This window comes from Rhincodon typus, chromosome 20, assembly GCF_021869965.1.
Source record: "Rhincodon typus isolate 14 chromosome 20, sRhiTyp1.1, whole genome shotgun sequence".
In the NCBI taxonomy this organism is placed as follows: domain Eukaryota; kingdom Metazoa; phylum Chordata; class Chondrichthyes; order Orectolobiformes; family Rhincodontidae; genus Rhincodon; species Rhincodon typus.
In genome coordinates this window covers 1344941-1360379 of record NC_063351.1, presented here as the reverse complement: position 1 = coordinate 1360379, position 15439 = coordinate 1344941, and the positions used below count along the sequence as shown (strand labels likewise).

General features: G+C 44.1%; 1 protein-coding gene across 1 annotated transcript; it reads left to right on the top strand.

Annotated features, from left to right (window-relative positions):
* Window positions 1-373: 373 nt before the first annotated feature.
* Window positions 374-5227, top strand: LOC125480947 (peroxiredoxin-like 2A; the record flags this gene model as incomplete). The annotated part of the gene is made up of 3 exons (XM_048609083.1): window positions 374-526; window positions 903-1067; window positions 4579-5227. Coding segments are annotated over 3 exons (426 nt in total), but the record flags the coding sequence as incomplete, so codon positions are not given.
* Between the last annotated feature and the right edge of the window lie 10212 nt (window positions 5228-15439).

The following is a 15439-nucleotide window of genomic DNA, read 5'->3' as shown; positions in this document are numbered from 1 at the left end:
GCGTTTCGGGCCTAGACCCTTTTCTGAAGAAGGGTCTAGGCCCGAAATGTCAGCTTTCCTGCTCCTCTGATGCTGCTTGGCCTGCTGTGTTCATCCAGCTCTACACCTTGTTACCTCAGATTCTCCAGCATCTGCAGTTCCTATTATCTCTAGCTTTAAATGTTGCTAGCCTCACTCAAATTTACCAGCTGGTTTTGGGCTGGACTACATACAACTAGCTGTAAATTAACAAACAGAATAAAGTTTGTGTGCTAATTGCCAGGTAGAGTAGGTGTGATTGATGGTACACCGCAATTCCTGGCCTCTTTTTCTAATCTTCCCTTAGAGAGGTTGATACATTCAGGAAACATGATACTTGAATTGATGTTTCCTCCTTCTGCTGCAGGAGGCCGCCGATATCTCCTCTCTGAAACCCCAGCTTGATGAGTTAGGGGTCCCTCTGTATGGAGTCGTCAAAGAAGATATCAATAATGAATTAAAGAGCTTTCAACCTTTTTTCAAAGGCGAGATTTTTCTAGATGAAGAGGTAGGTGCCAAGTTGTGGCCTGTAAGAGCATGAGTGATGAGATGTAAATATTTAATCTGCTACTGCTGCTGTGTGTGTGTGTGTGTGTGTGTGTGTGTGTGTGAGAGAGAGAGCGCGTGTGTGTGTACGCGCGCCCACGCCTGTGCCTGTCAGTGTGTGTCTTAACTATGTGTGGGTTGGGGTGTGCGTGTGTTCACAGGGTGTTGTTTACATGGAAGGTGTTCATTGGAAGGGTTAATTTGTGTGTTGATGGTATCAGGCCAGCAATGGAATGTGTTCTATGGATTGAATGGGAGTGAATGTTTTGTAGAGTTCATTTGTTGCCAGCATCAGTTTGCCATTCAGTTAATGTCTGCCTGGCTCACTCCATCTTTAGAAACGCTTCTATGGACCAAACAAACGCACCATGGGACTCCTTGGCCTTTTCCGTCTGGGTGTTTGGAGGAATTTTTTGCGAGCCTGGCAAAAGGGATTCAGCGGGAATACAGACGGAGAAGGATTCATCCTCGGAGGAGTATTTGTTTTAGGAGCTGGAGATCAGGTCAGGAAATGCAATGCCTCCTTCTCAAGCTTCACAAACAGGACCCACTGTTTCTGCCCCACTGAACTAGTTTCTTATCTCACCTCTGTTTCTTTCTCCCCTTGTTATTGCATCTGTGTCACTTGCCACAGTTTCCGGACTCTAACCATAGAAAAGTTACAAACAGGAAAGAGACCATTCAGCCTATCGTGCCTATGCTATCAGTCACTATGGATGTCTCATCCCTCTACACCTCCATTCCCCCTCAGGAGAGCTCAGCACTCCTTCACTGAATGCATAGTCCATTTCTTCCTCCATTTCTGATGGTAGGCATCATAAGCCCAGTGCATCCACAGTTACCTTCAATACACTTTCTGAAAACCTCTCTTCACTTTTAACCAGTTACTCAAGTCTCTGTTACGTTTGTTTGGACGATGCAGCCTTCCATATTCACATTTCCACAATGTCTTTCTTTCTTTGCCCGCAACAAAAGAATCCGTCCACCATGGTTAACAGGGTACCCTACTGTGCCCACTCTGTTTTAATGCTCTTCTGTTCTCAACCTTCCCATCAATTCCAGGAGCTTTATCCTATCCACTCCCAAACACATCTTCCCATCCTCTCCCAGAATTCTGAAAGGACTGTTGCCTCCCTGATTCACTGGTTCTCTTCTCAGTCAACCCAATGCTGCCATTTCTTTCTCTATGGAGTGCAGGACATGCAAGACCTCTCTTCCACCTCCTCCCTTCTCACAATGCAATGCTTCAAACATATTTTCCAGTGAAACAGAAATTTATTTCTATTTCTTTCAATGTTGTATGTTGTATGCTGTATTCTCTGCTCATGATGTGGTTCCCTCTACATTAGGAAGGCCATTCGCAGACTGGGTGACTGCTTTGAGGAACACATCCATTCAGTCCATAAGCATGTATCTGAGCCCTCTGTGACCTGTCATTTTAATTCTCAACCTCGCTCGCACTGTGACCTTTCTGACCTGGAATGCCACTGACAAGAGACAGAGTTGGGAGGATTGTGGAATTGGCAGAAGGGCTAGGGTGGGGGCAGGGGTGCTCCAAAGGGTTAACTTGTCATTGCTCACTACATCCCCCACCGCCCGCCACGGCTGAGGCATAAAGATCGCATCATTCTGCCTGACTAAATGTTATTGCCCCCTTCACCCAGGGGGCGAGGCAGCTGGGGCTGATAAGGGGCAAAGAAGGAAAGTGGGAACTGAAGTGACAGGTTTGTCTCTGCCAACTGCCGACTGGAATAACCTGAAGCAAATTCAAATTATGTATCAAGATAAGGATGGTATGACCCTGTAATAAAGATAGAATAGAGAGGAGATAAAAGCAGGACATCAGTGATAAGGTCAGAGATCACAGCTGATGGAGTATGAAATTGGCATGAACTATCAAGAACTCTCATCCAGGTTTGTATTTGGGTGTAGAGGGCAAGGTTGCTAGAAGCCATATGACACAAGGAGGGACATATTGCTGTTGGAATGTGGGTCTAGGAGTGTGCAGCAATGGTCAGGGGGCAGAAAATAGTGGAAGGTTGCCCAGCATTACAAAATTCAGAGACTGGAGACAAATATTGAGAAACGTGATGTCCTAGCAGGAATCTGAGGACAGCTGATCTGGAAAACATGGTTAACAAAGTCGTAGACCCAACAGATGACAGGAGTGTCGATGGATGGGGCTAATTTAAATCACTTTAAAATATAAGCAATAGAGCAGCTGAGCCTAGTGAGGCCCCAGTAAAACCCAACGCAGACTAATGTATTTCAGTGCAACTTAGTCTAGTCCCATGTAGGCATGTGCAGTTCCGTGTTATTCAATGCAACCCATTGTAGCCCTGTGCATTCCAATGAAGTTGAGTGCAGTCCAGTGCAGAAACATAAGCTTGATTCCCAGACAAATCCAGAAATTTGAAAGCCAAATTTGAGCAAAGATTGAGAGTTTGATGAAATCAAAATCAAAGAAAAGAAAGCATTTTTGGCAGTTGGCCCAATTAATTTTAAGCTAACAGTTTAAAAGCCTTTAGTTTTGACTAAAATGCATCTGGTTTGGAGCCAGGGGAATATAAACAGTGTCAATGATGAGAAGTGAGAAAGAGAGAAGGATGACGGTGGATGGACAGGGTTAGAGATGAATAGTGAGTTGCCCCGAAGACAGTTGCCTGGCTCAGAGTTATCTGTGAAGGAAGTCCTCTATCGCAATACAAACTATTGATGTCATTGTCCATGGACATTTCCCTAACCCCCACCAATACAGCTCTTCTCTCAGCTTCCAAATTCAAGGGCGATCGTGTAAGATTCTAAAGAGCAGGAGTAGGCCATTCAGCCCCTTCAACCTGTACCACTACTCAATAAGTTCACAGCTGATGCGAATGTGACCTGAACTCCACTTCTGCAGGGTCCCCATTACCTTTGGCTCCGTTGTTGATGAGAAATCTGTCTCACTCAGCGTTGAACATCTTCAATAATCAGTCCTCCACTGCTCTCTGAGGAAGAGAAGTTCAAAAATTAATGACCCACTGAGAGGACAAATTTGTCCCCAATCATTCATCTTCAGTGGAAGACCCCTTATTTTTAAACTGTTCCCTTTCATTGTAGATATCCCATGAGGTTATTCCCTCTAGGTAGATATCCTGTCATTCCCCCCTTATCAGTTTCTTAATGGTTTTAATAAGATCACCTTTCTAAAAGGCAATCAGCGTTGGCCCAAACTGCTCAACCCTTTCTCATAAGGCCATCTCTTCATCCCGGGAATAAATGTCGTGAACCTTCTATGAAGCACCCTGTACAATTGTAGCAAATCTTCTCTCCTGTATACACTATCACCTTGCAATTACGGCACGTGTTCCATTTTGTTTTCTTTATTCATTCACGGGATGAGGGTGTCACTGGCTAGTGTCATTTATTGCCCATCCCTAATTGCCCAGAGGACAGTTAAGAGTCCACTGCATTGCTGTGGGTCTGGAAGCACATGTAGACCCAGACCAGGTAAGGATGGCAGTTTCCTTTCCTAAAGGGCATTAGTGAACCAGATGGTTTTTCCAACAATCGACAATGGATTCACGGTCATCATTAGATTCTTAATTCCAGATATTTATTGCATTCAAATTCCACCATCAGCCGTAGTGGGATTTGAACCCGGGTCCCCAGAACATTATCTGGGTCTCTGGATTAATAGTCCAGCGATAATACCACTAGGCCATCGCCTCCTCCCTGTCTTGCTAAGTGCTTTACTGTATCTGTGTTCTATCCTTTGTTGAGGACAGTGGGTGAATATGAGGGAAGATGGTGAGAGGAGGGTTTGTGGGAGTGAGGGAAATGATGGGGAGTGGGAGAGGGCAATGAACGAGGAAGGGTGATAGATGAGGGGAGTGGGTTGGTCAGAGATGTGAGGAAGGAGGCGTTTGATAGAGAGGTGAGGGGAAGGGGTTGGGAAGAGGAGAGGAGTAGGGGGAGGAACCAGATTGTCTCCTGCTCTTGGCCTTGGTCTCAGCTGCTATTGTATTCACACAGGGAGTCCTCCTGGAGCACCGTGAGAAGGAGTTTGGTGACGCTGTTGATATCCGCTCTGTCCTTGAAGCAGCCAGGAAGATCAGGCCTCTGAGAGTCACTGAAAAATAGACTGCCAGAAACTGAGAAATCAAAAAGAAATGGCACAGTGAAACTCCTGTTCAGTATCAAGTAATCACTGCACAGCGCTGGATCCCCAACCACTGCTCCACTGATCCCTCTCCCTCTCCCTCTTCCCCCACATCCAAACTGTACTCCTGACTCCCTAGAATCCCACCCCCCAGCCCCACCCAAATCCTGTCCCCTACATGAACCCTGCCACTCTGCACTCAAATCCTGCCTTTCTCTCCCTGAACCACACCTCTCTGCTCCCCCACCCCACCCCACCCCAGAACGCTGCCTCTCTACCCCTGAACCATATCTCTCTGCCCCCAAACCTACCTCACTAGCCCCTAGAACTCTACCCTGTCTGTCTTGGGGCTGCTCTGTGTCGCTGACCTGCACTGTATTAATGAGGGTCTGATCCTAAAGCTATTGGCTCGTGGCCTGATATTTACAGAGTTGGTCAGGAGTGAGATTCTGACATGGAATTGAAATGGAAACTGTTTGTAACCTGAACCTAATCACAATAAAAGAATACAAGACAATGAAATTGCTATTAATTTCGCCTTAATCTCACTTCCCAGCTATTGATTCTTTTCAAATTCTAAACAGCCCTCCATCTACAGATTAACGCCCAGTGTTGAAACTGTTGGGGAACCATTGGGGCACTGTGCCAAAACATCCTGAATGCCCCATGCTTGAAAGGGCATTCACTGGTCAGTGGCAGCTTTCTTATGCTTGAATGGGATGTAAGCATCACTGACAAGGCTCATCCCTTAATGCTGTGGACCTGAGTGGCTCACGTGGCTGAGAGTCTGGAGTTGTATGTAGACCAAACCGGATAAGGACAGCAAATTTCCTCGCCTAAAGAGCATTAGTGAAACAGGAAAGTTTTGAACAATAATCGATGATAACTGTCATGGCCATTGTTACTGAGACTAGCTTTTCAGTTATGTGTTCATTAATTCAAGTTCCACTTAGGTGGTATTTGAGTCCGTGAACTCGGGGACATTACCGCTACACCTTAGCTCCTTCGGGAATGCTGTTCCTGCTGGGGTGTTCTCTACACATTGCCCTATTCTGGGAATGGAGCATCTCCTGGACAATGCCATGTGCTGGGAATAATGTTTGTGAAGGCAATCACTGTGTGCTGAGAACCATTGCTGTCATTTAGTCTGACCTGTAGATTTGATGTTCTACTTGGACCACATTATCCATTCAAATTACTCTTCGCTTATCACTCGCCAAACACTATGTACTCAGCTTTAAGAAGGGCCCAGCACTGTGTAACTATGATCATTTAGATTAACTGCAGCAAAGCTCCATAAAGTACTGCAGAATCTTTTTGGCAGGTGCTCGGGTGAGTACAATTGCAACAGTGTGCGTGATCTTGTAAACAGAGGCATTGAGTACCATAGCAAAGAAGTTCTGTTCAATCTTTAGAAACACTGGTTCAACCTGAGCTGGAGGAATGGGTCCAGCTCTGGGTGATACATTTCAGGAAGAGTGAGAACTCATCAGAGAGGGATGTGGAAAAGATTCATGAGAACAGTTCCAGGGATGAGGCGCTTGGTTACTTGGATAGGTTGGAAAAGTTGGGAGTGTTCTTCGTCAAATGAAATTTGAGCCAAATGCAATGCCAAACTTGGTGTCAGTGCTTTTTATTTAAATTCTTTTGAATTTAAAAATAAGACATTTTTGCAGGGCAGTCTGCAATGCTGCAGTTGAGCCACCATTCCCAACCCCACACAGCCTATGGTTCAAATGTGTGCCAAGGTGCTGCCAACATGCTGGAGAGGAGACAATAGTGCTTCCCTGCAGGGCAATGCCAGAGTTTCTCTTCCCAAGAAAAGTGCCTCTTCCTGTCCCCAATGAGGCAGCTCGGATGGAGATTGCAGGTGAGGTCAATAGGGAAAAGATCACTCCCAGATCCTGGGTGCAGTGTCGGAAAAGGCTCAGTACTCTGCCAGAGGGCATCATCCACATAGTTGAGATAAGCGCAATGACAATGGATTAAAGAGGAGGGCCTTCACAAAATACATCTGCCCTCAGAACCCCACTGAGCCAGAGGAAAAAACCCAGGAAGGTAACCAGTAATACTTTGGAAATGTTTGCACTGGGCACACAAAAGCTCCATTTTGAAATGTACAAGACAGGACAGTAGTTTTACTGTTTTGTTCTTCTCTGTTAAATCCCAGTGATGAAGTAAACAATGAGGGACTGATGGCTAAAACTCTGGCCCAGCTACAGAATCTGATTCTGCCCCAAACTTTAGGGAGGACATGAGGACATCAAAGAAGGAAAGATGACTCCAAGGATGAGGAACTTTAGGCACATGGATTATTTGGAGAAGTTGAGACTGTTTTCCTTGGAGAAGAGTATGACGAGGTTTGTTCAAAATTAGGAGTGATGTGGAGACATGGTAGGGAGAAACGTTCCCATAGGTGAAGGTGTCATAAACTAGTTGCACAGGTCGGCAAAATAGTGACATGAGAAAGATTGTTTAGAATAAGGAGTGTTTAGGACATGGAATACAGTACCTGAGAGTGTGGTGCAGGCAGGTACAATCAGGGCTTATAGAAGGATTGCATTAGCAATCAAGCAGGAGTAAAACAAAACATATTTGAGGGTTTTCGAGAAAAGTGTTGACTCACTTGCTTTTGCAGAGATTGAGAGCAGAAAATGCTGGAGAACTCTGTTCTGACAGCATATGTGGAGAAAAACCAAGGCAACATTTCGAGTCTAATGACTCTTTATAAAAACTGAAGAAAGGGGCGGAAAAGTGATGGGCATCATGCTGAGGAACGCAAGTGGTCAACGGCCAAGATGGCTACCACTTGACTGTGCAGATGGCAACAATGACATGACAGCCTTCTACAAGACCCCCTGCCTCTGCTCTGACCTATTGCCTTACCCCTCCACCTCTCCATTCGCATCTCCCCTGGATACTACTACCACTTTGAGCTCTTTCTGAGCATTTTACAGAATCTTTGCCACCCTGCAACACTGGTAGTAAATCAACAGGCAGTCTTCACACTGTTGGAAATGGAGGAGGAGCAAGTGAAACATAAAGGAAGTTCAGAAAAAGGTGAGGGGAGATTAGAGATCAGAGGTGTCACATAACAAAAGGAGTGGGAATGTTTGTACAGAAGACTTGGAGTAGATCCAGAGTAGGAACAGAATAAAACTGAATTCTGATTGAAAGCAAAACAATGAAAAACTGTAAATTACAGACACCAGGGATGGGAGGAGGTTGAAGTATCACAATGCAGGAAAGTGTTCATAGTTTGATGTTGTTGAGTTGTCCTGAAGCACTTAAACAGAACATAAAGCACTGTTTCTGCAGCTTATACTGGGCTTTGCTGGAACATTGCAGCAAATGCAGGACAGAAACATGAGCCTGGGAATTCAGGATTTCCAGACAGCCAGCACCAGTAGCCTCTTGCTGTCTCTAGAACCACAATTTCAGAAGCCACAGTAGGCTCTGAAAGCCTGTTTGCTGGGTAATTATTTGACTAGATTACCTATCTAATGCAAAGTATCCACGATAACATCACCACATTGCAGCTGAGAGACAAGGTTCTGTTTTAAATAATACACAAGGATGGAAGACAATCCGAATAACTGGGGACTGCACAGGAAACTGATCTATGGGCTGTTTCTGGTTTGAGGAAGTTGTACCGTTTCCCAGTTGATACCAGAGTATTCCCTGACTCCTGTGTTTGGTGAGCCTCAGGAGGTTACGTACTACCAGTGACCCTATATATGCCAGAGGTGACTCTGGGCTCTCTTGCCTCTGGATTAGGAGGTTCTTGATTCAAGACCCACTCTCTAGGGTTTCAGCACAAAGATTAGAAGTTAACATCAGTCAGATGAATGTAGAAAACCTTGTGGTACTGCTTGAAGAAGTGCAGGCCCAGCCTTGGCTAATACTTATCTCTAAATTGTAAGAGCAAGGATATTATCATGTTGCTGTCTGTGTGAGCCTGCTATGAGCAAATTCCTACTTTACAACAGTAACAATACTTCAAACTTCAGTAGCTATAGAGCACTTTGAGATGTCTAGTATTATGAAAGGCACTATACAAATGCATGACTTTTTTAATATCAATCTGCTGCTTTTTGCCCGACTTGTTTATTTCACCTTCCTGAGGTGCTTTTTCCTGTATCCTTCAGCTCGTTGTCTGTAACCTTGTCAGGTTTTACCATCATAGAATTGAGACAGGCCTCCGGTGGCCTGTAATTATGTTTTAAAACCGGAAAGTCATTCCCTCAGTGAACCTCCTAATATTGATGTGACTAATTTTGGTGGTGATTTGCAAATCAGACTCTGCTTCCAAGACATGATGATGAGGGATAGGCTGATATGGCAACTTCCAAACTTCCCCACTGTTCTTCAGTAAACAAAGCTTAAAGGCCCTTGAGAATTCATGTAACTCATGTAGATGGACCATCACTCTGGGAACATAACCTCCTGATACTCTCAGAACACAGGAGTCAGGGGACACTCTGATTTCAACTGGGAAACTGTACAATTCACTTGGGTGAGCAACTCATAGCCTTAGACTTCAATATTATCAGCAAGCAGAAGGCAGCTCAACACCACCTTCTCAAGGGCAGTTAGGATGGGCTGTAATTAGTCAAAAAAGAAAAGGGAACTGGGGCACAAGGTCAAATTGATAAAAGTGAATTCTTTAGGGTGGATCTCAGGAGAATGGTAGGCTTAGATTGTGCTCTGTGAATCAATGTTGACCAATATCTGTAAATTGCTTGGTTCATTAGCCTCTGGAGAAGGAATGTGATAATAATCTTAATTAAACAAGTTGGGTCTTATGAAATAATGCCAAGATTCAGGGTAAACTAGTCAAATGGGGCCAAACCACTCCAGAAACAGCAGTGGGAAAGGACAACGTACAAGAATGGAACTACAACTCAACAATTAGACCTTTAGTCTCAAATATTATGCCTTCCTTTTGTCTTGCCCTCATTCCTTCCTTTAGGGTCAAGTTTCATCTTGTTCACAATTCATAATGCTCCATTGCTCAGTGTGCCTATGCTAGTTCTCTTGCTATTTTCACTCCAAGAGCCTATGGTAGTCTTGTGGCAATATTGTAGTAATCCAGATGCCCCCAGTCAGTGCCTGATGGTAGAAGTCACATGACCACAGTGATAACAGGATGCACTATTGTCCAGTGTTACATTTCTCCCCCCCGCAGCACACAAATGATCTCTTTGCTGTCACTCACTTGGTCTCTTGCACAGTTTGTGAAATGTGCTGTCAGGACTGTGCCACATCTGTAGGGCAGTCCTGATGTTTAAAAGCTGAGCTGAAGTAAAGAAATTGACGAAATGTTATGCCTCAATGAGATGCTGCACTGAAAATCAAGATCCTCTAATCTCAGAGTCATCACAAAAGTTAAATATTTAACAAAAGTACGCAGAATTCTCCAATGTACCTCTCTTTTAGAGTTGGTTGGCAGACAGAAATTCTGCACCTAAACAAGAATTACTATTATGTCCCTGATTTACTTGCTTAGTTACTGGGAATCATTTTCCACTAATAATGAGACATTGTTTATCATGAGATGTGGTTTATTGTCATTGAAACACAAGATGTATACATGCAATTCTATGAAACTTGTCTTTACCTCTGATTTCCTGAGTAACCTTGCAATTCTTAAATCACTATGTTCTTACACTGGTTTAAAATCTGCTTTGTAAGTTCAAGATGGTAAAGAAGTTGATACTACCCTGGTTACAGCAGCCAAACTGAGGCTGAGTCTGTTCTCCTTGCTCCCAGGGATCCTGTTTCTTGGGCTGACGTTGTCTCCGCAGTGTCAGTCCCTCTGATTTGAGTGGCGTCTTTAAATACACTTCTCCAGGTTATCTCCAAGTACAGTGGCTAAATATAGTTTACTATGTCGGCTTGGAATTCAAATTGCAGATTCCTGCTGCATAGTTCCAGCGATGTTATTTACATAATTCAGTTCCCCCATGTAAATGACTTTCCTGTCACAGGAAAAGTTGTTACAAAAGACAGTAATGGATATTGTAATTTCCCTATTAATTGAACTGACCCTAGGAGCCAGGCCCTGTCTCAAAAGCATTTCTATCAAAACTCTGATTTATTGTTTCATTCAAAACTGCACAGCATTATTTCATCAACACCTATTCAATATAGTCAATCAAGGGAAATGGCTCGCATATCTGTCTGGCTTGACCCAATTTGACAGTGAATTCTGCAGATTTCTTGGCTTCCTATCTCAGTTCTCTTCCCAGCATGCTGTTCAGTTGGCCAATTATCCTTGCATGCTGTTCGGTTGGCCAATGCTGCTTTCACTGCCCGAAAAGAGCGTTATTTTATTCAGAAGGGACATTCCACTACCTACACTATTTATTACAAATAGATTCTAGCTACAGATAAACAATTATGAACTGTTGACATAAACTATACCAATTAAAACTGGATCTCACCACAGACATACATTGGGGCAGGGAAAAAATGGGTGTGATGGGCAAAGAGAAAAACTGGGAAGGCAGTTCAGTTCTCCCTGACCACAGGGTTCACTGAGACAGTCCATTTGGCTGGTTCACATTTGGAAAGTCTCTGGCTTACTGGTTAAGAGAGACAGCGATTACTGGGGGAAAATATAAACTGGCTTTCTTCAGGTTGAAGATGGATGTTGATGCAGAGCAAAAACACCACTTCTTCCTTTCCAGATGTCCAAATGCTTCTCATTCAAATATTTACACACCTAAGCTGTTCAGGTACCTGGGAGCAAATCACATAATTGTTGGTTGGCAGGCAGGAAGTCTTTCATTCACAACTGGTAAATATTCTGCAGACCAATCGGCTGTTTGTTGCTGGCCAAATCTTCATTTGTACACAATCCCAGCTTATCTGTAACCAGACTTCCATAGTGATTGAACCAGCAACAGTGTAAACATTACTTACAATGAGTATCTGGTTCCTTGCTCTAAAAAAATGCAGTAATCCTTCAACAATCCTTGGTTTTTAAAACAGTTCTTTTCCCATTTCAGTCCACAATCAAATAATAATTAGTTGGCATCCTTCTCAGCCACTACGGACACACTATTGTGCTCATACATACTCATACACACAGACATTCACTCATACATATGCACACACTCATGCACACGCACATACAGACGCACAGTCACACAAACGAACAGATGCACTCACACAATCACAGACACACACAAACAGATATGCATTCACACACATGCAATCTCACACACACACACACACACACACACACAGACATATACATACTCATGCAAGAACACACACAGGCCTGGGCACACATATCACATATATACTTATGGACTCTCTCTCTCTCTCTCTCACACAGGCACACGCATACATAGGCACACAGACACTCCTACAGACATACATACACTCTCATGGACAAATACACACACACACACACACACACAGATAAGTACTATCACAGAGATACACACACCCAGAAGCACACACTGAGACACACTCTCATGGATATACTCCAGTACAGATTCTATCACGTACAGGCACACTCCTACAGGACAGTGTGTGTGGGATGGTGTACATGCCAATGTGTGAGATGGATCTGACACTATTAGTACTACTAAAAGTAGAGATTGTGAAGGCAATCAATAATGTGAAGATTGAGGGAATGGGAGGTCCTCTGTAATAGGTGCACTTAAACATTCGTGCATGCACCATTTCACACACACTCTCCTGGACGCACATTCACACACAAACAACTTTTTACACGCAGACCTATTCATTGACACATGCACATACACATAGGCACAGCCACTCGGCACACATACAAATACTTTCACAGGCATCATCACTCACAGACACACACATGAACCACCACAGACACAGACAGACAGAAACATGTGTGCATACACACAGATATACACGCTCATGGACACTCCCATACCGACATAGTCACAGTCACATACAGACACGCACTTACACACAGTCCACATCTGGTCTCATAGACACACAGTCATACACATATGCACGTACACATGTGAAACCACAGTCTCGAACACAGCGTGAATTGAGTGGAAGGAGTGGGCTTAAGTGGTGGGTGGGTAAAGGGGAACAGTTGGGAGGGGAAGGGAGGAGAATTGAAAAGTAAATGGTTGGTAGAAGGGATGACGAAGAGGATTTGGGAGAGGGATGGGAAAGGGAGTGGTGGCTGGATGGGTAGTTTGCTTGTGGGGTTGTAGGAAGAGGGTCAAGGAATGAGGAAAGGGGGAAGCTGGTAGGAATGTATGGATAGGGAAATGGTATGTAGGTAAAATGAAGTAGGTTGTAAAATGTGAGGGGTAGGGGAAAGAGGTGAAAGTAGGGGAGTTAACAAGGGTCTAGGCCCGAAACGTCAGCCTTCCTGCTCCTATGATGCTGCTTGGCCTGCTGTGTTCATCCAGCTCTACACCTTGTTATCTCAGATTTTCCAGCATCTGCAGTTCCTACTATCTCTGATACAAAGTAGGGGAGTTGTTGGATAGGAGTTGGAAATAGAGAGGGAGTGGATGGGTACAAGGGTATAGTGTAGTGGTGCAATGAGAAACAGTAGGATGTGAGAAGGTGATAGTAAGTGGAATAGGAAAGGGATGAAGGAGGGAAGTGGGAGAGTAGTAGAGTAAGGCAAGGACTAGTGCAGAAGAAAGAGGGGATAGGGGTAGGAGAGAGAACAAGAGAGGAGGTAGTGTTATCTTCCTGAACAACATGGGATTTGGCAGCTTTCCAGAGCCTCCCACTCCCTCAATCTTCACATTATCGATGCCTTCACTGTTTCCACTTTTACTAATAGCGCCAGATTCTAACAGTCTCTATTAGTAAACATGATACAAAGAGCTCATTAAGTATTCTAGCCTTGCGCCTCTCAGAACACATCACCTTCATTGTCTCTGATAGGCTCACCCTACCTCACTAACCATTTATTATTTACAGGCCAGTAAATGATGTTTTGGTTCCCATTTATGTTGAGTCACTCTTCTATTCCTATATTCTTTCTTGTTCAGTCTTATTTCCTCTTCACTTCCCCTGTCCTATTTTCCACTTGAAGAATTCACCTGAATCTACATCATACACCCTCTTTCAAATATGTGAAATATCCTTTTCCTGAACTCTTTTGATTTTATCTTAATCTTAATTGCCTCATCATCCAGAGAGCCCTGATTTTGGCTACTCTACCTTTCACCCTTGTAGGAATGTACCCAGCATGCACCTGAAGCATCTCTTGTTTTATTCATTTGTGGCACATGGATGTTGTTGGCTGGTCCAGCATTTATTGTCTATCCCTGGTTGCCCTTGGGAAGGTGGTACTGAGCTGCCTTCTTGAACCACTGCAGTCCATGTGTTGCAGGTAGACCCACAATGTTAGGGAGGGAATTCCAGGATTTTGACCCAATGACACTGAAGAAACAGGTGATATGTTTCCAAGTCAGGGTGGTGAGTAGCTGGAGGGGGATCTGGTAGGCAGTGGTACCTTTTAAATATTAACAATTGTTCCTTTACAATTCTTCTTGTCAGCCTTTGGCTATATTTCATCTTGACTATCTCACCTCACTGGGATTCGTCATCTCTAAGCAAGGAATTGTAAATTGTATTATTCTGACAACTGCAAAGTGATGTCAGTCACATTTGTGTTCCAAAACCAATGTGCCTTCATGAGATGGAGCAGTATGGCACTGAGCCTGAGGTGCACACCCACACCCTCCCTCCCTGCCCAGGTCCAACCAGGTGAGAGGACAATTCCCAGTTCATCAGACCTGCCTCACAAAAATAGCCCTGAATCTCATGATCTTTGCTCTGTGACTTAGGCCTGGGCTACAATTGGGCCCACTCCTCACATACAGAGTGTAGGTAGCCTACAGGGGTAGGCAAGTACTGACAAGGTCTAGTTAGGCCTCACTGGGGTGCCACACTGAAAGTCCAATTGTTGTCACAGAAAAGAAAGATTTTCTAAAAGTACAGAAAGTTATCAAATTAGACATAGGTTGACAGAAAGCCCAGACAAAGATTCTGTACTTCACAAGGATTATTGTTCATCACAAATAAATAGATTCCAGCTACAGGTAAACAATTACTGACCTTCAACATACAACCTACAAGATAAAACACTAACCCCTTGTAAAACCCCCATTACAGTATATCAAATATCCCTTTCCTCAATCTCCAATATACAATCTATCAACAAATTGTCAAAAAAATGACAATGTTACTGGGGAGAGGAGCTGTGCGAACTTGTTCCATGAACAGCAAAAATCTTCACTTAGATCAAGACAAGAAGATTAAGATCCTTTTCAAGTAACAGCACAGTAATGAAGTGAGAGCGAGGACGGTCCACAGTCACTTCAGAAGGTTTCAGAATAACCGAGACTAAAGTACTGCATTGACGAATCTGGACACCAAGAATTGCCAGAATAAAGGCAGTCTGGGCCTTTCTGCCTTTCTTCAATCCCAACTTTCTGCAGATCATCAGGATCTGGGGAAAACACAGTAGGTCAAAGGGCATGTGACACACATCTTTATTTAAAGGGACCGTGCAAAAATAGGACATTGGGTGAGACAGGAGGCCAGGTCAGTGTCCAGGCTGAGTGATGGCATCAATGGGATTGTTGGTGGATGTGGACAGGAGAAGGAGGGACAGATCTCCACAGATATGGGGGAAGAAGCCTGAGGCACTGACCAAGAAGGTAGGGTTGGAGGGGGCAATGGAGATGATCAGCTCCCATG